This window comes from Mustela nivalis, assembly GCF_964662115.1.
Source record: "Mustela nivalis genome assembly, chromosome: 3".
Classification (NCBI taxonomy): domain Eukaryota; kingdom Metazoa; phylum Chordata; class Mammalia; order Carnivora; family Mustelidae; genus Mustela; species Mustela nivalis.
In genome coordinates this window covers 180,117,691-180,139,969 of record NC_139022.1, presented here as the reverse complement: position 1 = coordinate 180,139,969, position 22,279 = coordinate 180,117,691, and the positions used below count along the sequence as shown (strand labels likewise).

Below are 22,279 nucleotides of genomic sequence, written 5' to 3'. Positions count from 1 at the left end.
GGGGCCTTGGTCTGGTTGGGGAGACTCAGTGTTGCGAGAGGCAGGCCAGCGCTGTGCAGGGCACCGTCCGCTTCTGGACACACGTGGGCCTGGGAGAAGCCTCGCGTTTGGCCCCAGAAGGGAGCCTGGAGGTGGGTGGAGCTGCTGACCTCCCCTCGCGGTGGACCCCACATGCTGCACCTGTCTGTCTGCAGGTGGGCGCCCTGACCCCTAGGGGCCTGCACGTGGCATATCAGGGGTGTTGGACCTGCATTACAGGGGAGCGGTGGCTCCCGGGGCCTCTGCTCTAAGTAGTCTGCTCCCTCGGCTAAGCACGCCTCCCGAGGGGCCTGGACGGAGGTTAGCTTCTGATGAGACGTAGCTAGAAATAGGAGGGTGCCCCTGCTTCTCAGGGCTTCGAGCTCCCTTGCTTCCCCTCTGCCCCTGACCTCTGGGCGTAGCATGGGGAAGAGCAGAGCTGAGGTCACGCCATCTGCCTCCATAGGTACGCGCAGGCAAGGCTGGAGGTTGACCGGCAGGGCCTGGGGCGGCACGACGCTAGACCAGGCTGGAGGAGGAGATGACCCAGATGAGACGCGCCGTGGGTGCCACCCAGAGCACGAGAGTCGGTGCCCAGCACAGAGCCCCAGGACCCGGGGCTCGACCCTAAAGTAGGGCCAGGCTTTACCAGGCATGTACTCCATGCAGCTGGTCTGTGGACATGGACCTGCCCACGCAGGACCTGCTTGTGGCCAGAACTGGGGTTTCAGTCCAGCCTCCAGCGGGGCCCCTGGCTTTTCTCTCCATCACCTGGGTGGCAGGAGTCCAGCCCCAACCCCTAGACAACTTCCTGCCTCCCACATTCAGTGTCCCTTCCGTCCTCGAGCACCTGTCCTGTCTGCCAAGGACTCGACTTCCCCCGAGCTGGGAACAAAGTGACTGCCACCTTCTCAGCATCACAGCACCGTCCAGAGGCAGAGGTAGCGGAGTTTCCGAGCTTCTCCTCCACCAAGAACACTTGGCATCTCTCACTGGCCAGCCCCAGCACCACGACCTCAGAGCAGGCCCTGTGGTGGAACGCTGGGCCCCAGGGGCACGTGGTTTGGCCCACGCTGTGAGGGAAATGTCCCATGTGTGAGGGAAATGGAGGTCTCTTAGCGAGGAGGGGGGTGTGCCGGGTGGAGGCTGGCCAGGTGCAGGCAGACCCCGTCCAAGCCTTAAAGGGAAGCGGCCCCTTTCTTCTTAAACTCCCCCTGCTTCCCACCTGTGTGTATCCAAGAATGGCCACTGTCCCCACATGTCTCCAATTCTGTCTGCCCCAAATGGACTTTCTCAGGGATGTAAGAGATGGTTCAAGTGAGACGCGCTGGGGTCCTTGGGGGCTCAGAGTTGGGGAGGAACTTAGAGGACAGAGCGGCGCTGCTTCCGTCAGGATTCAAGCCAAGCTGTGAGCCTCAGGGAGTCCATGCGTTTCTGGGAGTGGGGGGCTGGGCCCGTGCCCCGCTCCCTGCCGTGTGGCCCTGAGCTCCGTGTGGCCCTGAGCTCCGTGTGCTGAAAGCCGGACTCGGGAGGATCTCCAGCTGCTGTCCAGAGTGCAGGCAGGGCAGGCCCCAGGGTGGGGCCGGTGGGATGTGGTCTGGTAGGAGCCAGCGCCTGCGGCCCGGCCTCCTTTCTGTGAGCAGGACAGCGTCAGAGGCTCCCAAGGGCCACGGGTCACGGGGCACAGATGGGCCTCCTGACCCCCGGCTGGTCCCTGGGGGCTCTTACACCCTCAGCCCTGGTGTGTCTCTCCTCCCCGGACTTTCCTCTTCGACAAGCCTTTGAGGGGCCCATGGCAACCCCTGCCCACACTTCCACCGGCTCCCCAGAAAGACACCCTGTGCCCCAACCCGCTCGCCGAGAGCTCCTCTTCTTGACCCTTCAGTCTGGGCGATCAGGGGCCCATGCAGGGCTGACAGGGACCGGGTGGTGGGCTGGGCATGGGGTGGGACCCCTGTGGGGACCTCCCAGGGCACACCCAGCAGGGGGGCTGGGGGTCTGTCTGCAGAGGCTTCCGGGGGGCAGGGGCAGACCCTGTCCACAGCCCAAGCCCCCTTTCAGGCCCAGCTCAGGCCAACAGGTGAAACGTGGGGTCACAGGGAAGAAAGAAAGAAGGACCCAGGAGAGAAAGGCCACCCCAGGGCAGCGTGGAGCTGGGAGGGGTTGGAGGGATGGCCACAGCCTGCTCACTGCCCCTGTCCCCCGAGGCCGCAGCCTGCTCACTGCCCCCGTCCCCCCGAGGCCACAGCCTGCTCACTGCCCCCGTCCCCCCGAGGCCGCAGCCTGCTCACTGCCCCCGTCCCCCGAGGCCGCAGCCTGCTCACTGCCCCCGTCCCCCCGAGGCCGCAGCCTGCTCACTGCCCCCGTCCCCCCGAGGCCGCAGCCTGCTCACTGCCCCCGTCCCCCCGAGGCCGCAGCCTGCTCACTGCCCCCGTCCCCCCGAGGCCGCAGCCTGCTCACTGCCCCCGTCCCCCCGAGGCCGCAGCCTGCTCACTGCCCCCGTCCCCCGAGGCCGCAGCCTGCTCACTGCCCCCGTCCCCCGAGGCCGCAGCCTGCTCACTGCCCCCGTCCCCCGAGGCCGCAGCCTGCTCACTGCCCCCGTCCCCCCGAGGCCGCAGCCTGCTCACTGCCCCCGTCCCCCCGAGGCCGCAGCCTGCTCACTGCCCCCGTCCCCCCGAGGCCGCAGCCTGCTCACTGCCCCCGTCCCCCGAGGCCGCAGCCTGCTCACTGCCCCCGTCCCCCGAGGCCGCCCCCCGGCAGAGCTGCTAGGCCGTCTGTGAATGCGGGGCTCACAGGTAAGGGGACGGCGGGACGCTGGCCCGGACCCTAACACCCATGGGAGGTTGCTACCCTGTCTCGGCTCCCGGAGGGCCCCTGGACCGGGTGGGGGGGCTGGGAAGTGAGGGGCAGATGCTGTCAGCTCGCAGGGACTTCCGGGAACGCGGGCCCCCACCCCCGGCTGCAGCTCCGCATTCGGTTTCTTTCTGTCTTGCCACAGGCCTGGGGGTGGAGAGCGCTGGCGGCTCTGCTCGCACGCGAGGCCCTGGCCAGGGTCCAGGTGGCTGTCACTGCAGTGCTGACGCTGACGGCCTCATCGCGTGACAAGAGCCCAGAGGAGGCCCCGCCGGGCGTGCCCCGCCGGGATGTGGCTGCGGAGGAGGGGAAGTGGGGGTGCCCAGATGGGGGGACACGCCACGCTGGGGGCTGGTGTCCTTGTGCAGGACGTGGTGGGGAGGGGAGAGGTTGGGGGCCCCCTAGGTGGGGAGCATGTGACGCTGGGGGGCTGGTGCCCTTGATCAGGGACATGGTGGGGAGGGGAGTGAACTGGGGGTGGCCCCACACTGTGTCTCTAGTGGGCATGGGATGGGGCCTAGCCCAGTGAGTGTGTTCGGGGGTGAGCATCCCACAGCACCCCCCTCATGTGCCGGGGCTCCCCCCACCCCAGCCTCACAGTTGTGGGAATCCACAGTCCCCACAGGGTCTGCAGGGGCAAAGAGTAGGGAGGCAAGTATTAGCCCAGCTCCTCACCTCTGGTCCCTTAATCTGAGGCCATTTGGGGCAGGCTGGGGGCAGGGAGCTGCTCCGAGCTGAGGTGAGGCGGAAGGAACCTGCAGCGGAGTTTGCTTTGCGGGAGGCTTGGCAGCCTGGGTGTGTGTGGGGGGCCCCGGGGGCCCTGAGGTGGGGGTCCTGTCCCTGTCCCACCTTCACTGAGGCCCAGATCTGCCCAGGTGCTGCGCGGGCTCTGCCCTGGCAGGGAGCTGTGGCCTCCCTGGTGTGGCGGCGGGACAGGCCCGTCTGGGTGGTCTGGGAAGCCGGGCCTGGCTCCATGATGTCATCTAGGGGCTGTGGAAGGGGTCGGTCGCTCCGTTCTCCCTCCGTTGGCTTTCTTGGCCTTTGAGCACACGGGGTCATGTGTGGTCCCTGGCAGAGGCTCACCCCCATCTCCGGGGTTCCCTTTGGGGGGACACGGCAGCGCTGGCTTCTCCAGAGTCGGTCTTCTGCTCCTGGGTGCTGGGGGCAGGGCTGTGTGGGCTCACTGTCCGCAGCACAAAGGGAGCAGGTCTCGGACCGTCCCTGCACCTCACAACTCAGGGCTTCGCTGCCTTGGAGACAAGGGTGTGGGGGCCTTGCTGGCTGCCAGGGGTTTCTGTTGCAGGGAGAGGCCTGGGCTGCCTGTGCACCCGCCATCTCTGCACACTTGCCCGGGGAGCCCAGGTGCGACCGTTCACGTCCCCCAGATACCCCACTTTCCGGCCATGGAAATGGGTTCATTTCTGGGAATGTTTAATGCAGGGAACAGAGCTCTAGTGCTTATCAGCTGTGGGGAGGGGAGGGGGTTGGTAGCCGGCTGGCCTCGGAGAGGGGGATGGGGATGCTTGGAGAGGGGGATGGGGATGCTGCCGCCTGTGGGGCTGTCCTGAGGGCCGCCTCCCTGCATCTGCCCCTTTGCCCCTTTGGACACTGGATGGACAACACGCTTGCACCTGGCCGCACAGGGCTGCCGGGCCGGCTGCGCGGCTGGTGTGGGCCGAGGGCTGGGGGTCTCCGGCAGCCATGGTCCGAGGGCATTAGATGGGTCTTCTCACCTGGGTGTGAGAGGCACGCATCAGGGGCCTGCAGTCCCAGAGCTCTGGGGGCCTTGAGTACGGCCCTTGGACCCTAAGTTGCACCGACGTCCCCTGCAGCTCTGGTGTGGGAAGCATGTGAGAGCAGCTGGGAGGCCCTCCACGGAGGCTCCAGGCCCCTTTCCCTACCCCAGGGGAGCCCCCGTAATTGCTTGGGCCCAGGGGGACCCCACAACAGGGGCTGGTGAACTGGGATAGGGCTGACATCTGTCTGTGTGACCTGCGTGTCTGTCTGTCCAAGCTCTTCACCCCATGATGGAGATAAGGCTGCACTGTGCATGGGAGTCGGGGGACCCAGAAACTGTCAAGCTGGGGGCTCCTGAGTCGCACCAGGCCGGCCTTCCTGGGTCTTCCTGTCCCAGCTGTGAAGCCCGTGCCAGGTGGGCTGCCCCACGCCAGGTGGGGGGTGGGAGGGAGGGGCTGGGGGAGCTGGAGGTGTGATGAGGTCTTGCGGGACCCTCAAGGGTGGTCCAAGTCATGTAGACCAGCAGGGCTGAGTTAGGGCACCTGTTGGAGCTTGGGTCTCCAGAGAGGGGCTTTGAGGACCCCGGGGACAGGTGGGGGTCCCTAAGCAGGACAGGACTCTGAGCAGTTTCTGGGGAGCGGAGTGGGGGTGGGGTCCCTGGGGTCAGCCCCAGCCCTGAGGGCCTGATCTCCTGATTATGACGCTGGTGCTTCCCTCAGCGGCCCCCCAACAGGAGGACAGGCTGCCCTAGGGTGACCTGTCGAGGACAGCCCGGGTCAGCTGCAGGCTTTGCCTGCAGAAGGCGGCAGGCGGGAAACACAAGGAGGTCAGCAGGTCGGGGCGCAGCAAGGGTGCTGACGGCCTCGCTTGGTTCTTCTCCGGCAGCTGTCCAGAAGGGCCCGCGGCAGCCAGCAGCCAGTGTCCCTGCCCCCGAAGACCGCAGTCCCAGTGCGAGGTCCGCCGTGCTGGAGGGAAGACTGCTGCTGGAGGTGAGCCCCCTTGCCATGCGAGCGCACGCCTGGCCGTCCATGCCACCCTGGCCCCGGCAGGTTGGGCCGCCGACAACGAAGTAGAAGTGTTTCTGGACGGAGCTCCAGGATGGCCCTGGAAGCCATGGAGGTCAGGCACAGGTGCCCGGGTGGGGTCCAGCGGCTCAGGACGGAGAAAACAGGAGTGACATTGGTCCACGTGTCTCTAGCCTGAAAATCGTTTCCCGCACCAGGTTTTCTCATCACTTGTCCGTGGAAGAACCGACGGCACGCCGAGCGGACGGCACGCCGAGCCCCCAGGACCCAGCAGGGGTGCCTGGCTGGTCCATGTATTGGTCTTATCTTGGGACATCAGTGGCCCAGGGCGGCCTTTTCCCCAAGATGGGGCCTCCGACCCCCGTGAAGGGCTGTGCCCTTCCCGACCCTGTCACGAGGCCTGCCTCGCTGGGGCTCGGTTTCTCCCGGGAGCTGGGCCGGCGAGGCAGAGCTCTCTGGGCTGGTTCAGGTCATTGTGCGCGGAGTGGGGCTCACTGCCGGCACCTACAGCCTGGAGCCCAGAGCCTGGGTTCGCCCCATCTCAGGAGGGCTTGGAGGACCCAGGCGGCCCATAACCAGCTGCTCAGGTGCCCCCGAGCCCACGCCTCCCCAGCGGTCCTTGAGGGGCCGGGCCCCATGTCCCCTGCGTGCCTCTCGGGACCCTGCCGCCCAGTCCTCACCTCTAGCCCTGTGTGGCGGGCGGTTCTGTCTCCCCCGGTGAGTGTCCTCGGCAGCGCGTACCCACTGGTCTGTCAGGCCGACGCACCGAGGGGCAGAAATGGTGGCTCATTGGCGCCTTTCACACTGATGACCTTGAGTCTGCTTGGAGCCAATCAGGCTCTTTCCTGGGTGCTGGCTGCAGCCTCGCTTGGGTCCTGCCTGACCCCCAGCTGTCCTGCGGCAGCCAGGGTGACCTGTGGGTCCTGTGGGGGAGCCCCGGCTGCTCGGCCTCCAGCCTGTGGCCAGGCTGCCGTGCCGGCACCTTCACCGCAGGGACGATCTCAGTGGTTGGCTGCTCACCGTGTCCTCTGCCCAGGATGCCGACACCCTCACAGACGACAGGGGACCGAGACTGTCCCAGGCTCGTCCCCTCCCGCTTCTTGCTCACGTCCTTCCATCCACCTGTCACCTCGATACGTCCCTGACCGCGTCAGCAGCTTCCCACGGTCTGTGTGTGAGCTCCTGGCTGCTCCGGTGTTTGCCGCCAGGGCTCCGGTGGCAGGCATGTGCCCCTCGGGCCTCTCAGCCTCAGATGACTTCCCGTGGCCTCACCTGAAGGGAGGGCGCAGTCCAGGGCGCGACTATCTGCCACTGACAGATGGGCAGATGGAAAACGTCTGTGCTGACCGGAGGGGAGCCAGAGAGGCTTGTGCCTAGAATCTGGGGCTTCCCACCTGCCCACCATAACCCGTGACTCCCCATGGTCCCGTAGGATTTTCCACAGCCTCCCACAGTCCCCACAGGGCCCCCCCCTTACTCCTATGGCCACCATGACCCTTTATGAGCCCCCATGGTCCCCAACGGAGCCCCACGATCCCATGATTTTCCATGACCCCATGATTTTCTATGACTCTCCATGGCCCCCAGGGGTCCCCCAGGGAGCCCCAAAACCCCACATACCTTCCACCTCCCCCAAGGCCTTCAACCCTGCTGACGTGATTGTTCTCATGAAGATCAAGCTTATAAGTCATTTCCTTTAGAAAAAGAAAACGAGGAAGTACATACTTAAGTTTAATCTCCATGACACTTCAGTATGGTGGGTGCCTGGGGACCGCCTTCTTAGAGCCCTGCAGGTTTCAGTGCCATCTGGAGCAGAGCATGGCTTCGGGCAACACAGGAGCTTTTAGAAATAGTGTGGTTTCAGTGCCTTCTTAGCGCAGTAGGCAGCACGTCAGTCTCATAATCTGAAGAAATATTGTGGTTTCCATAGGAGATATATTTTCATACTTCATTATTTATCATGTTTTTCTGAATCAGATTCTTAAATATTAATTTTTCCTCTAAAGTTGGATTTTTCTGTCAGTGCTGGTAAGCTTGGGGCTGGAAAACATTGTGCAGGCTTGAGTTTTATTCCTGGTGAAAGATGGTTGGCATTGCTCTTTTTTCTAATTCATGTTCAAAATTAAGATAAAATCTTAAACATGAAATCTTTAAACTTTGTCCCAACTGCAAATATGGGAGCATGAGCCCACAGCACCCCGATGTCCTGTTGGAGCCCAGAGGACTGCTGTGTCTGCAGCACTCCTGTCCACACTGCCACCCTCTGGCCCTCTGTGGGACCCCAGCAGCTGTCCTACCCTCCGCACAAGAACTGGGTCTCCCCGAGGGCCTCAGGACATGGAGGGGACACTGAGGTCCTAGTATAGCTGAAGCCCAGGAAGTGGCCAGGCCTGTGCCTGAGGGAGCACATCATCTCCCTCAGAGCTGGGAGGGCAGGAAGGGCGGTGCCTTGCCCCAGACCTGCCTTTGGCCCAGGGTGTGCGGGTCTGGGGAGTGACCCTCTGGGACAGGACCCAAGTCTGCAGGTCAGTGTGCCCGGGCACAGGGGCTCTTCCACTGGCCCCTCACCCCCCTCCTTCAGAAGGAGACTGAAGTCTCCTTCTGCCGCCTCTTGTAGCATGCTCTCTGTGACCACAGAAGTTTCTGGAAGTTCCCCTGGGTTGAAATGAGCTAGGTTGTATAGCGAGTGTTCTCCTCACTGTATTTCTATTGTGGGGTCCAACTTGAGAATTAGAGAATCTTTTTGAAGTTTAAAAATATTCCCTAACAGCAAAACAAACAAATCCAGCCACAAAGAAAGAGAAAAGAAACAAGAAATCCAGCTCTTCTTTCCAATCCTCAGTCTCTGGAAGAATCAGGGTTTAGGGCAGTCATCATAAATTCACAAGATTCAAAAGGCCTGGGGTCGGATGTCTGCTATTTTTAGATGAAAAAGACAAGATTTGGAGCTGTTGGGGCCCAGGGTCTCTGTTGGGATTGGGCCAGGGCCTGGTGTTTCTTTGTCCATGGTTAGTCCTCTTGGGCTTGTGGCCCCTCAAGAAGCCAGTGTCTTGGTAAAGGCTCGGGGCAGGGGGAGATGGGAGGTGTGGGATAGGAGAGGCAGGTTCTGGAAACATACACATTTGGTCGCAAATAGCAACGTCCTGGGTTTCTAGTCTCACTTCTAAGATGGGCTGTAGTGTTCAGTGTGGACATGGCAGTGTGCTAGTGGGAACTGTGGACGACTGGCCACCTGGCACTAGCTTGAGTTCAAGCATACCAAGGGTACATTTTCTAACACTTACCTGTAAGGTCACGCATGCTGAAATTTGTTCTTATTGCTGGTGTGGTGTGGCCACCATCATAATGAAGACACACAGCAATTCCATTGTGCCCAGTTTTCCCCAGGGTACCCACGTGCGGCTCCCCAGCCACCACACTGTGCTCTTCAGCCCTTGTGGTCTTCTCCAGCTGCCATGCCCAGGACTCCTGGGGTGGCTTCCTTCAACAGGGAACTCAGGGAGCAGTGACCCAGCCCCATGGCGGCAGGGAGCACAGTTGGTTTTTGTCACTCCGTGGTGTGCTCACATTTCAGTGTACTTGTCCTCTAACTAGGGCGGAATGATTGAGTTTCCAGGATTTGGTGTTACAAATAAAGCTGTAACAAACACACATGCAGGTTTCTCTGTGAAGCTTGTTTTGGATTTTGTTCGGTAACACCCACGTGTGAGGTTGCTGGGTTTTGTGGTAAGTGTGGATGGGAGTGTCCTCACCCTCATGACCAGCGATGCTGAGCACCTTCCCGTGAGCTCACTTGCCGCCAAGGGAGGCCATTTGTACGCGGTCTGTGCAGATATTCGCCCACTTAAAAAATCAGGCTATTTGCTTCCTTACTTTTGACTTGGGCTTCTTTATGTATTCTGGACACACGATCTTTGTTGAATGTATGATTTGTAAGTAATTGCTTCTAGTCTGCCTTGTCTTTTCATTATCTTGACAGCATCTTGCAGAGAATGAATGTACCTAATTTGGACAAAGCCCAGTTTATCGATTTTTTAAATAGATCATTGTATTGGTATCACATTTGAGAATGCTTTATCTAGGCTGAAGAGATTTTTATTTTATGTTTAAATATTATTTATTTATTTTATGTTTGTCTCCAAAGTTTTATAGTTTCCTGTTTTGACCTTCAGGTTTATGGCTCCTTTTAAGTTAATTTTGGGCTCATGGTGTGGGGTTTGGGCTAAGGTTTGGGCTGAGATATACTTGTTTTGCATGTTAATATCCTTCTGTGTGCTCTATTTTGTCAGTCTGTTTTTGACCTCTCTTCTGCTGTTGACTGTGCATGATCTTTCACGAACAGGCACCAGCCTGCCTCGGTCACAGCAGCTGTACAACATGTCTTGAAATTGGGTAGTGTGGCTTTTCCAATTTGTGTTCTTTTTTTAGGAATGGTCTTGGCTTTTCTAGGTTTCTCTGGTTTTCCATATAAAATTTTAGAGTTAGCTTGTTGCTACCTACAAAAGTTACTGCCAGGATTTGGACTGGGGTTATGTTAAATCAGTAGGTCAGGTTGGGAAGAACCGACACCTGCCAGTGCTAACCCTAGTGCACGGGCACACCATTTGGTCTCCTGCTGCTTTCCTCCCTGTCTCTCATGTGTGGCAGGGAGATTGCATCTATTGTTAGGGTTAGACCCAAGTGTTTTCTGTCTCCATTGTTAGGGTTAGACCCAAGTGTTTTCTGTCTCCATTGCTATTATACCAGAACTTTTCTTAATTTCAGTTTCATTATTATATGGAAATACTATATTCCAATATATTATATAGAAATCCATTGCTATCTAGAAATAGAACACCATAGAAATGACTTATTTTTCTAGGTTGACTTTGTAGCTGTGAACTTGCTGAATTCATTAGTAGTCCTTGTGGGGTTTTTTGGTAGATTCTGTGGGAATTTGTAACATAGATTTTCATGTTGTCTGGAAATAGAGACAGTTTTTATCTACTTGTTCAGTCTACACACTTTATTTTTCTTGTCTTACCACTCTTCCGGGGCTCCCTGACCACCATAGAGGAGGAAAGGGAACATCTCTGTCAGGCTTGTTCCCGGTTGTGAGGGGAAACCTGGAGGCTTTCAGTGGTAAGTATTAGCTTAGATTTGTTTTTCAGGTTTTGTTTGTTCTGTTTTTGGTACATGCCTTATATCAGATTAAGAAATTTCCCTCTCGTCCCTGTTTTCGGAGAGTTCTTATGACCGACGGGAATTAAGTGTCAGATGCTTCGTCTGCATCCTTTGACATACATGATCAAGGCTTTTTTCCTCCAGTCTGTTGAGATTATAGCGACATTGATCCATTTTCCAACATTGGCCCAAACTTGCTAGCTTAGGATAGGTCTTATTTATATGTTGCTGGATAAAATTTGGTTGTATTTTGTGGGGATTTTTGTGTTTGTGTTCTTGAGAAGTATTTTTGTAGCTTCATTGTAGTGTCTTTGGTTCAGAAGCGTGCTGGGGCAGGCTTCAGGAAGTTCCTTGAGAGTGCTTCCTTCTCTTCTGTTATTTTCCCTGAAATGTTTGTTAGAACTCACCAGTTTATTGGGGAATATTGGGAGTTTTCTTTGTTAGAACGCGGGGAAGGAGTGGAGAGAGAGAGTGTGTGTGCTTGAGCCATGGGGGAGGCGCAGGGGGGAGGGAGAGGGAGCAGCTCAAGCAGACCCCCCACTGAGTGTGGAGCCCAACGCGGGCTTGATGCCATGGCCCTGAGATCAGGACGGGAGCTCGACCCACTGAGCCGCCCAGATGCCCCCTTTGTCAGAAGATTTCAAACAATGGATTCAACTGCTTCAGTCACTGTGGGACCGTTGAGTCACCTGTTCTAGTGTGAATTCTCGTCGTCTGCGTCTCTCAGGGAGTCGGTCCATGTCCTCTGCTTTGCCGAATCTGCGGGTACACAGCAGCATGTTGTCCTGTCAGCTTTGTCTCCTTTCTGGTTCTGTTGGTAATTTGTGACTCATTTTTTTCTTAGGTTAGAGGTTTATTCATTTTACAGATGTTTTTCAAAGACACAGCTGTTGGTGTCATTGATTGTTGCTATGGACAGAATGTCTGCATTCCTCCCCTGCCCAATTAACATAATTTGAATTCGTATTCGTCACCGAAAGCCCCGTGTGACGGTCTTAGGAGGGGGGCTTCGGGGGGTGCTTAGGTCATGAGGGTGGCGCGTCATGGACAGGACTTACGCCTCAGAAGAGGGACCCCAGAGAGCTCCCTTGCCCCTCCTGCCCTGTGGGGTCAGTGAAAAGCCATCCATGAGCCAGAAAGTAGGCTCCCACTTGACCTCTGTCCCTGGGTGGGGTGCCCTGTAAACCCCAGCGACATCAGGTGGTCGGCGGGGTTCAAGTCTTTTATGTCCTTGTCGGCTTTCTGTGTCGTCTCGACCTGAGAGACGAGTGTTGGCGTCTCCTGGCGCCATCGTGGAGCCGTGTCTTTTCCTTTCGGCTCTGTCAGTGTTGCCTCGCGCGTCCGCAGTGCTGCTGGGGAGGACGCATGCGTCCAGGGCCTCCGTGCTCTCGTCGCGAGCTGACCTTCTCCACTGCGACACGTAAAGCGCCTCTTTGTGCCTGGCCGTGTCCCCTGCTCGGGGTCTCCTTCGTCTGACCTGACCCAGGCAGCCGGGCCTTCTCACTGCTGTTTGCTGGGCATGTCTCGTCCGTCCTTCTCTTTCTAACTCGTTTGCGGTGACACACGTGAAGCGCGTGGTTTCCAGCCACGAGGCGGGCCGCGGTTTGTTCGGCGTCGAGGGGAGCGCGCTCACACGGAGCCTCCGAGCCCCGGACGTCCTCCGGGGGGGCCCTGAGGTCTCACCCCCTCGGGCGGCGCTTAGCTTCCCTGCTGGGGTGGCAGCGGCCGTGGGGCACGGGCTCAGCCAGCGAGATCTCTCCCAGAGAGGGCCTAGCCCTTGCGGCTGGGGTCCCCGCACGGGCACCGCGGGGGCCGGGGCCCTGCTTCCTGGCGCAGCCCCTCCCAGAGCCCCCGCCCTGCCTTCCTGGGTCTGTTCCGCATGCACCCCCGGACTGAGCAAGGACCGCCGCAGGTCACGCACAGAGGCTGGGGCTCCTTCCCCCACACCTGCTCCCTCCTGGGACCCTCTTCCTGGTCCTGAGGCTAGAATGCCACCCCCCGCCCCCGTTTCTCTTGGAGCTTAGCCTCCACGGCCCTGTGGTAGTTCTGTGCATGGACCCAGTCGGGGGACCGAGGACCCCGGCCCTGACCCTCCCGGGGGGCAGCTTTCCCTGGGGCACTTGCACACACACACGCCTGCTCGCCTGCCGGTTGAGCTTGTCGGTCGGTGGAGGGTGGTCTGTCCTCAGAGAGGGCGTGGGGCGGGGGCACCGGCCTCAGCACACCTGGCCTCTAGCTCCAGAGGACAGCAACGGCCTGGGCCGTGCGCACTGGTGACAGCAGCGCAAGTTCATGTTGTTTGAATGTAGCTCAGACATGGAAATGTCCTTGTCACAGCTGTGGAGCCCAGGAGCCCGAAATTAGTGTCACTGGGCCAAAAGCCTGGTGTGGGCAGGTGGGTCCCTTCGGGTGGCTTTAGGGGAGAGTGTTCCCCATCCCCCTGTCTGCCAACAGCCGGTCCTCCCTGTGTTTCTGTGCCCGAGGAAGGACACCCATCCTGTGAGTGTGGGGCCACCCTAATCCAGAGTGACCTCAGCTTAGTGCAACCACAGCCGCCAAGATTCCTTCTCAAATCAGGTCACTGTCCCTGGTTCCAAGCGCATGTGACTTTGGGGGCTGCTATTGAGCCCCATACACCTGTCCACTTTGCAGGGCAGGAGCCTTAGGCTAGAGCACAGGCTGGGGCAGAAACTCAGGCTTCCTCACCTCCAGGGTCCCGGTGCTGACCTGCTCCTGACGCCAGAGCTCGGCCCCCCCGGGTGCTGGGGCTGTTCCGGACCCCAGGGACTCACCCGGTCCTCAGTAGCCTGGAGGGGCAGATGCTGTCACTGTGACCGTTCTACAGATGGGGAAATGGAGGCAAGTAGGGCTTCTCTAGGTTGCCCCTGCCACGTGCCAGCAGAGGCAGAGCTGGAACTGGCCCCCACCTCTCCCTGCGGGCCTCCCCCCAAGCTGGCATCCGAGTGGCCCTGTGGGCTCACTGGTGAAGGGCTGCTGTCTGAGCCGGAGGCCTGGCTCGGCTCACTCCACACCCACAGAGCATTTCCAGGCCTTGCTTCCAGCCCCAGAGCCTTTGGAGCTGGCTGGCTGGGGTGTCGTGTGTCAGACTCGGGGGCACAGTCACAGAGGCCCTCCGTCCCCGCTGGCCGGACCGAAACAGGAAGGAGGCGGGAGGGTGCTGTGGCTGGTGGGGCCCAGTGCCGGAAGGCAATGGAGCTCGTGGTGAAACCGGCATCGTAGAGGACCTCCCCCAGCATTTCATGGAGAAGGTCAGTCGGAGCCCCGTCGGAAAGTGGAGGGCGAAAGACCCCAAGCCTCCGACACTTCCAAGGGAAGGCCGGCCGAGCGGGGCCAGAGCGCGAGAGGCGGGCGAGACGGCTGCTTGGGGCATGAGTGGGTCTCCGTCAGACCAGCCTCCCGGGGGGAGTGAAAAAGGAAAAGCTATGAATCAAGGAGTCAGTGGTTCCTTCATAATTCCGCAAAGTCCTTGGGAACGACTGTGGAAATCATTTGGGACAGCGGTGACCGGGTGTGGGTCCCTAGGCCACTTTTCACAGACACGACACAAGCTAGACACAGAGCACAGCCAGCACCAGGGTGCCCAGGTCCAAGAGACACTCCGCGCGGGGCACATGGCCCTGCGGCCATGGGGGTAGAGCCACCAGCCCCTCCCATGCTGCAGGGTTGGGATCCGGGGGCATGGCCGGGTGGGTGATGGTACCACAGGCCAGCTGCGGCCCACAACACAAGGACGGGCCCAGTGCCTCTGTGGAGCCCGACAGCCCGGACAGACCCCAAAATGCCCACATCAGGCTTGTCCCCACCAGAGCTCATGGCTCCGTCGTGGCTGTGGGGCTTCCTGGGGGCTGTCCCCACCCATTCCTAACCTCCAGCACACAGGAGGGGCACAGACCCTTCCCCGGACGGAGGGCAGCTCAGTCAAACAAGGGAAACCAACCAACCGGCTGATGGCGGGTGTCTCCTCACAGCGCCCATGAAGGGAAAACAGGTGCCGCGAAAGGGAATAATCAGAGGTTTTGGAAAAGCTCAAGAACTGAAAGCATGAGAGCAAACTTGGGAACCGTGGGAAGACCCAGGGTGGATGCTGAAGGGTCACTTCAGCTTCTCTGAGAGGAAAGGAAGCTAGGTGGAGGATATAGGCCCCAAGAGGCCCACACGCTCCAATTCCAGAAAGATCGGGGGCGGAAACCACCCAGGAGGGTTTCCCAGAACCGAGGGCTGGGTTTCCGGCCCGAAGGTCCTCCTGCACGGCCAGCAGAGTGGACAGAAAGGACCGGGGTGTTCGCCTTTCTGGAGTTCCAGCTCCGCCACCCCCTACCCCGTGGCAGTGAGAACTTCCCAGGCGCTCCCAGAGGGAGGGAGCAGGTTTCAGGGAAAGCGCTGAGCCTCCCGGTCTGGGCCTCACGTGGGAGGCTGGAGGCTGGAAGGCCCCTGGAAAGCGCCTGCCCGTGAGGGAAGAAGGTGTTGTCTTCCCCAGGGGACCCCACGCCTGCCTGCTCAGAGCAAGTGTGCGGCCCCAGCAGCAGGGGAAGGAGGTTCTCTGCCTACCCGAGATCTGGGTACTGCCCCGCCTGTGTCAGCTGTGGAAACCTGTGGTCGTAGAGGCTCCGCTCGTGGACTCACGGGGGCTGTGAGGCAGCCGTGTGAGGACGGCGGGCAGGTGCACACAGCCCCAGGCCGACAGCGGTCCTCTGAAAATGTCGGAAACCCAGGGGCCGGCCGTGAGCCTGGGGGCGCGGGGCCACCTCTGACAGGCTCTAAGGTCGTGCTCGGCCTTGTCTCACTACCGGACGAGCCGTCCGAGCTGCAGTCGCCCCAGTGTCCTTGTGCGTCCTTGCTCCTCGGCAGATCTCTTCCAAACTGGGGTTTGCGGCCCCGGGTCTCTTCCCGAGCCTGCCTCCTGCCGGCGCGCACAGACGGTCCTGTCTCCCGCCGGGGCTGGCGACCCCTGGGCAGCAGCAGCAGCAGACTTCCTCCTCCCGCCCTTCTCTGGCTGCCCCCGCGCCCCGGCCCCCACTTCCCCTTCCCTCTCCAGCCCCGGATAACGTTCATGGGCTCTTCCCGTTATCCTCCTGGGCCTGATTTGGGGGAGGAGGAGCCAGAGCCGGTGCGGGCCAGGAAGCCCCGAGTCCACGTTTGATGGGACAAACTGCGGGGAGGGAATGTGGATGCAGGCTGGTTGCGTCCAGTGGGCTGAGCTCTGGGCTGCCCCAGGATCCTCGGGAGGGGTCCCAGCGGTTCCCAGGCACTCCTGGGCCTGGGGATGGAGACTCCTGTGGGGCCCTTCCTGGGGGTCCTGGAGGGGGGAGCAGGGAGCCAAGAGCCGCACTGGTATGGTTTCTGGACCAGTTCTCAGGACCCTAGAGTACAAGCAGAGACTTCCCACCTTCAGACCGTGGCTCTTCTAAAAAAACACGTAGAAACCCAACTTCCCACTGGACCTCATGAGACAAAACTGGCCGGAGCCTGTCACCTTCGGTGGTTCGTCCGCATGGTACTCCACCGAATGAAGAGGCCAGTCCCCAGTCACACCGGCTGAGAAGAGCAGACACAAAACCCCAGCCCAGTCATGGCCAAAACTTGGGGCTGCCTGAGACAGAAAGGCGGGCACAGTAGGGACCCACCTGAAGGACAGGGCAGGGCTGTCAGGCACAGGGGGACAGTGTAGCGTGGGGGAGGGCGAGTCCCAGCCCACCGAGAGGGGACTGGACTGGGGCAGAGGGGCCTTGGGGTTGGGGCCTAACTCCCTGGTCAGGAGCAAGTGCGGGGTCCACTCCGCACCCCCAACCTGCAGAGGCCGACTGGCTTCAGGAGGGGCATCCTGCGACCCGCTCTGCCCCGACTCCTGAAGGATAGCAGTGCAGGGAACAGGGACGTGCTGGTGTGTTTCTGGGGACCCGCGGCTGGTGACAGGCCATGGATGCTGCGACCCTCCAGAGGTTCTCCCTCCTCCTGGTCCCCAGGCTCCTGCTTTGGTCTTTCTGCTCTGAGGAATCTGCCTTTGGTTATCTTCTGTTGTACCTGCGGGACCCAGTCTTCTGGAGCCCCTTGCAGTTTCTTTCAGGGTTCAACAGAGGCCTCAGGCCAGGAAGGCCAGTCCCCCACCTCACCTCCCTGGCCCGCTGCCAGCCTGACGATGAGCGCGAGGCATCCCAGGCCGACCTGAGTGCCCTGCCCACTGGCTCGTGCCTTTTCCGAACCTTGTCTTGCCCTGGCCTAAGAGGTTGTGCCCTCTGCCCACCCAGTGGCCTCCCTATGGGGTCAGACGTGCATGGCTCCTGACCCCATCTCTGTGACTGGATCGGGTGTCTGAGTCCTGACCAGGCTTGGCCTCTTTTTGGCCTTTAGATCATTAGGACTCTCTACCATGAGCCTCCCCATCTATTAACCTCTGATGGTCTACCATGAACCCTGACCTTCCACTGTGAATCCCTGACCATTTACCATGGACGCTAGACATCCCACTGTGAGCCCCCAGTCACCTACCGTGAATGTGCCACCAACCACCATGAGCTCCTGACCACCCCCACGAGACCCTGAGCTCCCTCAGGTGCTGAGTTGGGCTCACCGGGTCGCCCTCACTACTTAGTGATCAGTGCATTCCTTTGGCCCTGCTCTGATGGGGGCCTCCTAGGCCTAGACACCTGTGTCGCAGGTCCTGCCCCACTGAGAAGGTCCCCAGCCAAGGGGAGGGTCCCGGGCCAGCCCCTGTTAGGGAAGCCCGGTAGGAGGCGCACAAAAGGGCCACATGATGTACCTTGTTCACTTCACCGTTTTAGTGTGTTCATCTGTGATCACTGAGAAACGGCAAACCGCGTCATCATGTGAAAGGTGCATTTCTGGGGGAAGGGCCGGCACTTGCGAGGAACTTTGGGCCATTCTGGATCATCCTTTGTTCACAGGGGAGCAGCTGAGCCCCTGACCTGCCTGTCGCCTGGGCTCTGGAGAGCCTGGTGGGCCCCCCACCCCCGGGGGTGTTGGGGATGGCCCACCAGCACCCCAGGCTCTTGCCCCGACTCCTTCTTAGGAGGAGGCAGCCAGCACTCCCCCAGGGCTACAGGGTTGGCCCTGGCGGCACTCCTTCCTGACAGTGGTTTTCTGGGGGGGGTATCCCTAAGCCACCCCAGCCCCCAGCACCCCCTTTCCTGCTGATTCAAAGTGGCAGGGAGCGGGGGAAAAGCAGGCTCGGGCTCTCCTGGGGGTGGAGCTGCCCACGTGTGGAGAGAAGGTCCAGAACTTGTCCAGACGCAGGCTCTAACCCGGGAGGTCTGGAGTGACCCGCAATAGCCAGACTGAGGCTGATCATCCAGGATGTGGTCAGAAAGCAAGGCCAGACATTTTGGGGGTCAGCCAGGTGCAGCCCTCCAACGGTCAGGAGCCCCGCAGGAGGGCCTGTGTCCTCCAGATGGGCTGTCGGCGTCCCCAACGGCATTTATTTCTCGACTGTCCCTCACTGGCCTGACTTTTCAGGAACTAAACTTCACACTAAGACTTTCGTGCTTAGGAACTAGACCCCAGGTCTCAAATACAGGCTTTGTTCTCACTTTGCTGGTATCAAAACCCACGTCGGGCACAGAGTCTTGCGTTCCGGTTGCACCGTGACCGGACTAGGAGTAGGAATCGCCGGGGTTGGTTCTGTGCTCGCGCCCCGCCAGGTGCTCCCGATTCTCACATGAGGAGACCGAGGCCCAGAGAGGTCACTTCACTTGCCCAAGGCCACTGAGCTGAAAGGGCAGCACACGGTTGAAGTGTCCTTGAGGTAGCCGCGTGGGACGAGGGACGGGAAGTTGACACTCGGCACCGCAGCCTGCTCCCAGTGCGGGCCCCGCGAGGCCAGGGGGGCTCCAGAGCTCTTGTTTCCACCATCGGCCGGGGAACCCCCCCACCCAGGCCCAGCACTTCCCCTACCCTGGAGTCTGCCTCAGGGAAGCGGCTCCTGGGGCGGAGAAGGCCCCGGGGACCCCAGGGGCCGCGGGTTAACCAGAGCCGGGGCCTGCGGGTCCGCACCTGCCTCTGGCTCTGTGGTCCTGCCGCGGTCGGCCAACTGCATCTTCCCAGAACCCTTTCAAGTGCCGTTGCAGCTCCGTGGCAGAGATTCAAGGCTGAGTGTGCTGTTTGTGGCTCTATAAACAGCCGGTCACGCCGCTCCCTGAGCAGGAACGGGCCTCGCACGCACACGGGCCCCACGGAGAGGCCGGGAGGGAGGCGGCTCCAGCAGCCGCCCGGTGCCCGCTCGCTCGCGTGACGAGTGCCTGCCGTCTGGGCCTTCTGTTGTGGCTCTGTAACCGCGGCGACGGCTCTCGGGGGACCCCCCCATCCCTTCATTCCAGGGAGGAGCCGTGAGGGGCCCTTTAGAATTCTTGTTTCTCTGCCGTGACCTTGACAAAACGATCTTTGAAGTACTTGCTGGCTGTTTTTTCTGCCACGGGACTGGACGAGGTCAGGATATTCAAAGTTTTGCCAAAGGAAGTCCCGGGTTTTCCAAACATTTGCCTTTAGCCCCACAGAGGGGCTGCAGGGGCCAGCGGCGTCCGGCGGGGCCCTCACCCCTCACCTGCGGTGACCCCGCTCCCTGCCTGAGCGGCAGGTGCACGTTTCGTGACTTTCAGTAACTGAACAGAGATGGGATTTTTTTTTTTTTTTCCTCCATTAAAAAAAAGCTCAGTCTTCAGTTTGGGACCGAATCCTTTTTTCCACTTGGAAAAGTGACCTCATTTTCCATGTACCACGTTTAAAAAAACACACACAACTCTTGGAGGATTAAAAAGACACCCGGGGAAAACAGACGTTGGTGATGCGTGTTTGAAGGACGGTCCCACATGTGAGAGTCTTCGGCGTGACGGTTCTGGCGCGGAGAACCAGTGTGATATTGACTCCATATGAGGCGGCAAATAGCGACTTATGGTCTTTTCCTTTTTTTTAAATTTCTGCCTTGCGAGTTAAAATTAAGGTTGTTTTTGGTTGTGACTAATCTCATAAAATCTTTTTTAAGAAGGCATGTTACATGCTCCAGCCTCGAGCTATCCTTTGGTCTCTGAGCTGTGACCAGCAGACTCCGTCCTGTGCGGCAGCCTCTGCTCCGGGAAGAGCTGTGCAGGGAGCTGAACCGGGGCTCCTCCTCCCTTCTGGCTGCGCTGCTGCGGGGTTTGCGGTGGCCGAGGACCGTGCGCCGCACACCCGCTGCCTGGCCAGAGTCGCCATCGCCGCACCGTGTGGCCGTTGGTCTGACTGCGCACCCACTGTGCATGTCACCTGACCTCGCGGCCTGCTGATGACTTAGGTTCACCTTGTTAGTCTGTTAGCACAACTGACGCCCTTCCTTCTCATAGCCCCTCCGTGGACGCCAGTGTATCCCCACCCGCGTCTGTCCAGATCCCACGGGTGGGGCTGCATGGGCATCCGTGGTTGGGGACTCCCCTCCGGGATGCTGTGTCGCCATCAGTGAAGTGTGAACCGCCGTAGTGACATTGCTCTGGTTTGTCCAGTGTCTCTGTCACTGCATGGGAAGAGGATAGTACCAGCCTTTTCTCCCTGCTGCTGCCGGGAGCCCACCATGGGCACCCGTCCCAGAGGCTTCAGCCCTGCCTGTCCTGCTAAGCGCGGGGCAGGAGGGAGGCCGATCACACCCAGGAGGCTGGCCGCTGACACGGGGACAGTGGGGGACAGGTGCCCTCTTTCCTCTTAGCAAGGGTCCCACCCCAGCAGGGCGACAGCTGATCTAAATGTCGTCACATGCCTCCATGTCTCTTTGGCCTCAGGCAGAGAAGGCAGGACTTCTGATCAAGGATATAAACAAAACCCAAATATTTATAGGTGCTCCCGCCAAATACTGTGGGTCTCAGAACAGAGGCACCGGGGCAGGGCAGGGTTGGGGCACATGTACAGCTCTCAGCTGGCCCCCCAGGGTGAGATCCAGGCGAATACTGGACTTGGCATTCACCACTCAGAGGTGTTAGGACAGGGGCCAGATGCTCTCTCTGCAGCTGCCTGGGGATTCAGCGACAGCACAGTTTGTTGGACTCCTGGAGACAGTTTGCCTGAAGCCTATGTTGTATGAGGTCAGTTTCCTCCGTCAGAAGTACAGTGGGATTCCGGGGTGGGGCCAGGTGGGGGGCATTGCAAGGAGATGGACCATTTAAATCCACGGCCACGGCTGGACCGCTGCGTGAGGCTGGGATTTCTTGGCCAAAAACTCAGCACAAACTCGGAGTCCTGTCCTGAAGCCACTGCCCTGGTGTTGGCGCCTCTAGTCAGAAAATTGTCCTCAGCTTTGGAACCGTCAAGTCTGGAGGAACCACGCCACTCGAGGGTGATCAGATAGGGTAGTTTTGTGTCATAAATCTTATGCTAACGACCTGCGAACACCTAGCTTCTCCAGTGCCTCTTGGACTGGTTTTGAATCTTACTTCTTCCCTCTTTAGGAAGACCTTTGGCGAGAGTTTATTTTGCATTTTCATGAGTGCTGTGACTTTCCCTCTTTGAATTATACTTCAGTGGCTGAATGTGTGTCTCTGCATGAAGTTGCCCCGAGGCTCTCTCGGGAACCCTGTGGGGGCCATGCGGTACCGTCTTTGGGAAGAGCGCGCAGGATCTGGTCAGCAGGTGCTTCCCAAACCCCTAGCCCCAACACGGAGAACACACCCCCGAAACTACAGTTGTCTTGTGCCTTGGAAGGAAGAAGGCAGAAAATCTACAACTCGGTTGTACGGAAACAAAGAAGGGAACCAACTGAAAAGACAAGGTGTCACCAGAAGAAGACACGTTCACCACGGACAGGGTCTGTGTGGCTCCGTGAGACAGAGGTCTGACCACAGCACTGTGGAGTCTGGCAGCTCGGGCCCCGTAGGGTTCACGGTACTGGGGGCCTCTGGCCCTTCCACGGTCGTCCTATCCTTCTGCCGCCCAGCTACATTCGTGTGGGAGCGTGAAGGTGCAGAGCAGGGGAGCTCCCCGGAACCCAGCCTCCGCCCTGCGGCATCTAGAATGGAGCCGTTTGTGCGTTAGGCTGATGTTACTCGGAACAAAGTCATGTCACACTGCCAAGCAGGAGCCGAGCTAGGGCTTGGGGGGTGTGTGCTCCTCTTGTTTCAGCAAGTGAATTTCTGAAAACCTCTAAGGAACAGAAAATACCAAGTTCCCCCAGGAACAGCACACAGCTTGGGAGGGGAGGGTAGACGGTGAATTCTGCAAGGTCAGGAGACCCTGCATGGAAGCGTGGTGACTGTGTCGCGAAAGAAGGAGCCCCGGTGGCCACAGGCGTAAGGTGGCACTCCACGTCAGCTCATCTACTCGGTAAACCGAAGGCACAAAATCACCCTGTGGCTGGCTCTCCAGCCCTGATCAGACCGATGGACAAAAAGCAGTACTGACAAACGGCTGACAGAGCCTCATTTACTGAAAAGCCTGTTTTTTGGGGGTCCCTGGGGGCTCAGTTGGTGAAGCGGTGGCTTTCAGCTCGGGGC

The 22,279-nt window shown here is 59.7% G+C and overlaps 1 protein-coding gene across 4 annotated transcripts in view; it reads left to right on the top strand.

The window, feature by feature from the left end:
- The window catches only part of AHRR (aryl hydrocarbon receptor repressor), a 76,966-nt gene that overhangs the window by 29,813 nt on the left and 24,874 nt on the right, over window positions 1-22,279 (top strand). For all 4 annotated transcript variants that reach the window (XM_082724607.1, XM_082724606.1, XM_082724605.1 and 1 more), the window contains exon 4: window positions 5,494-5,597. In XM_082724607.1, coding sequence (XP_082580733.1) covers window positions 5,494-5,597 — 104 coding nt within the window. The remainder of the gene's footprint in view (window positions 1-5,493; window positions 5,598-22,279) is intronic.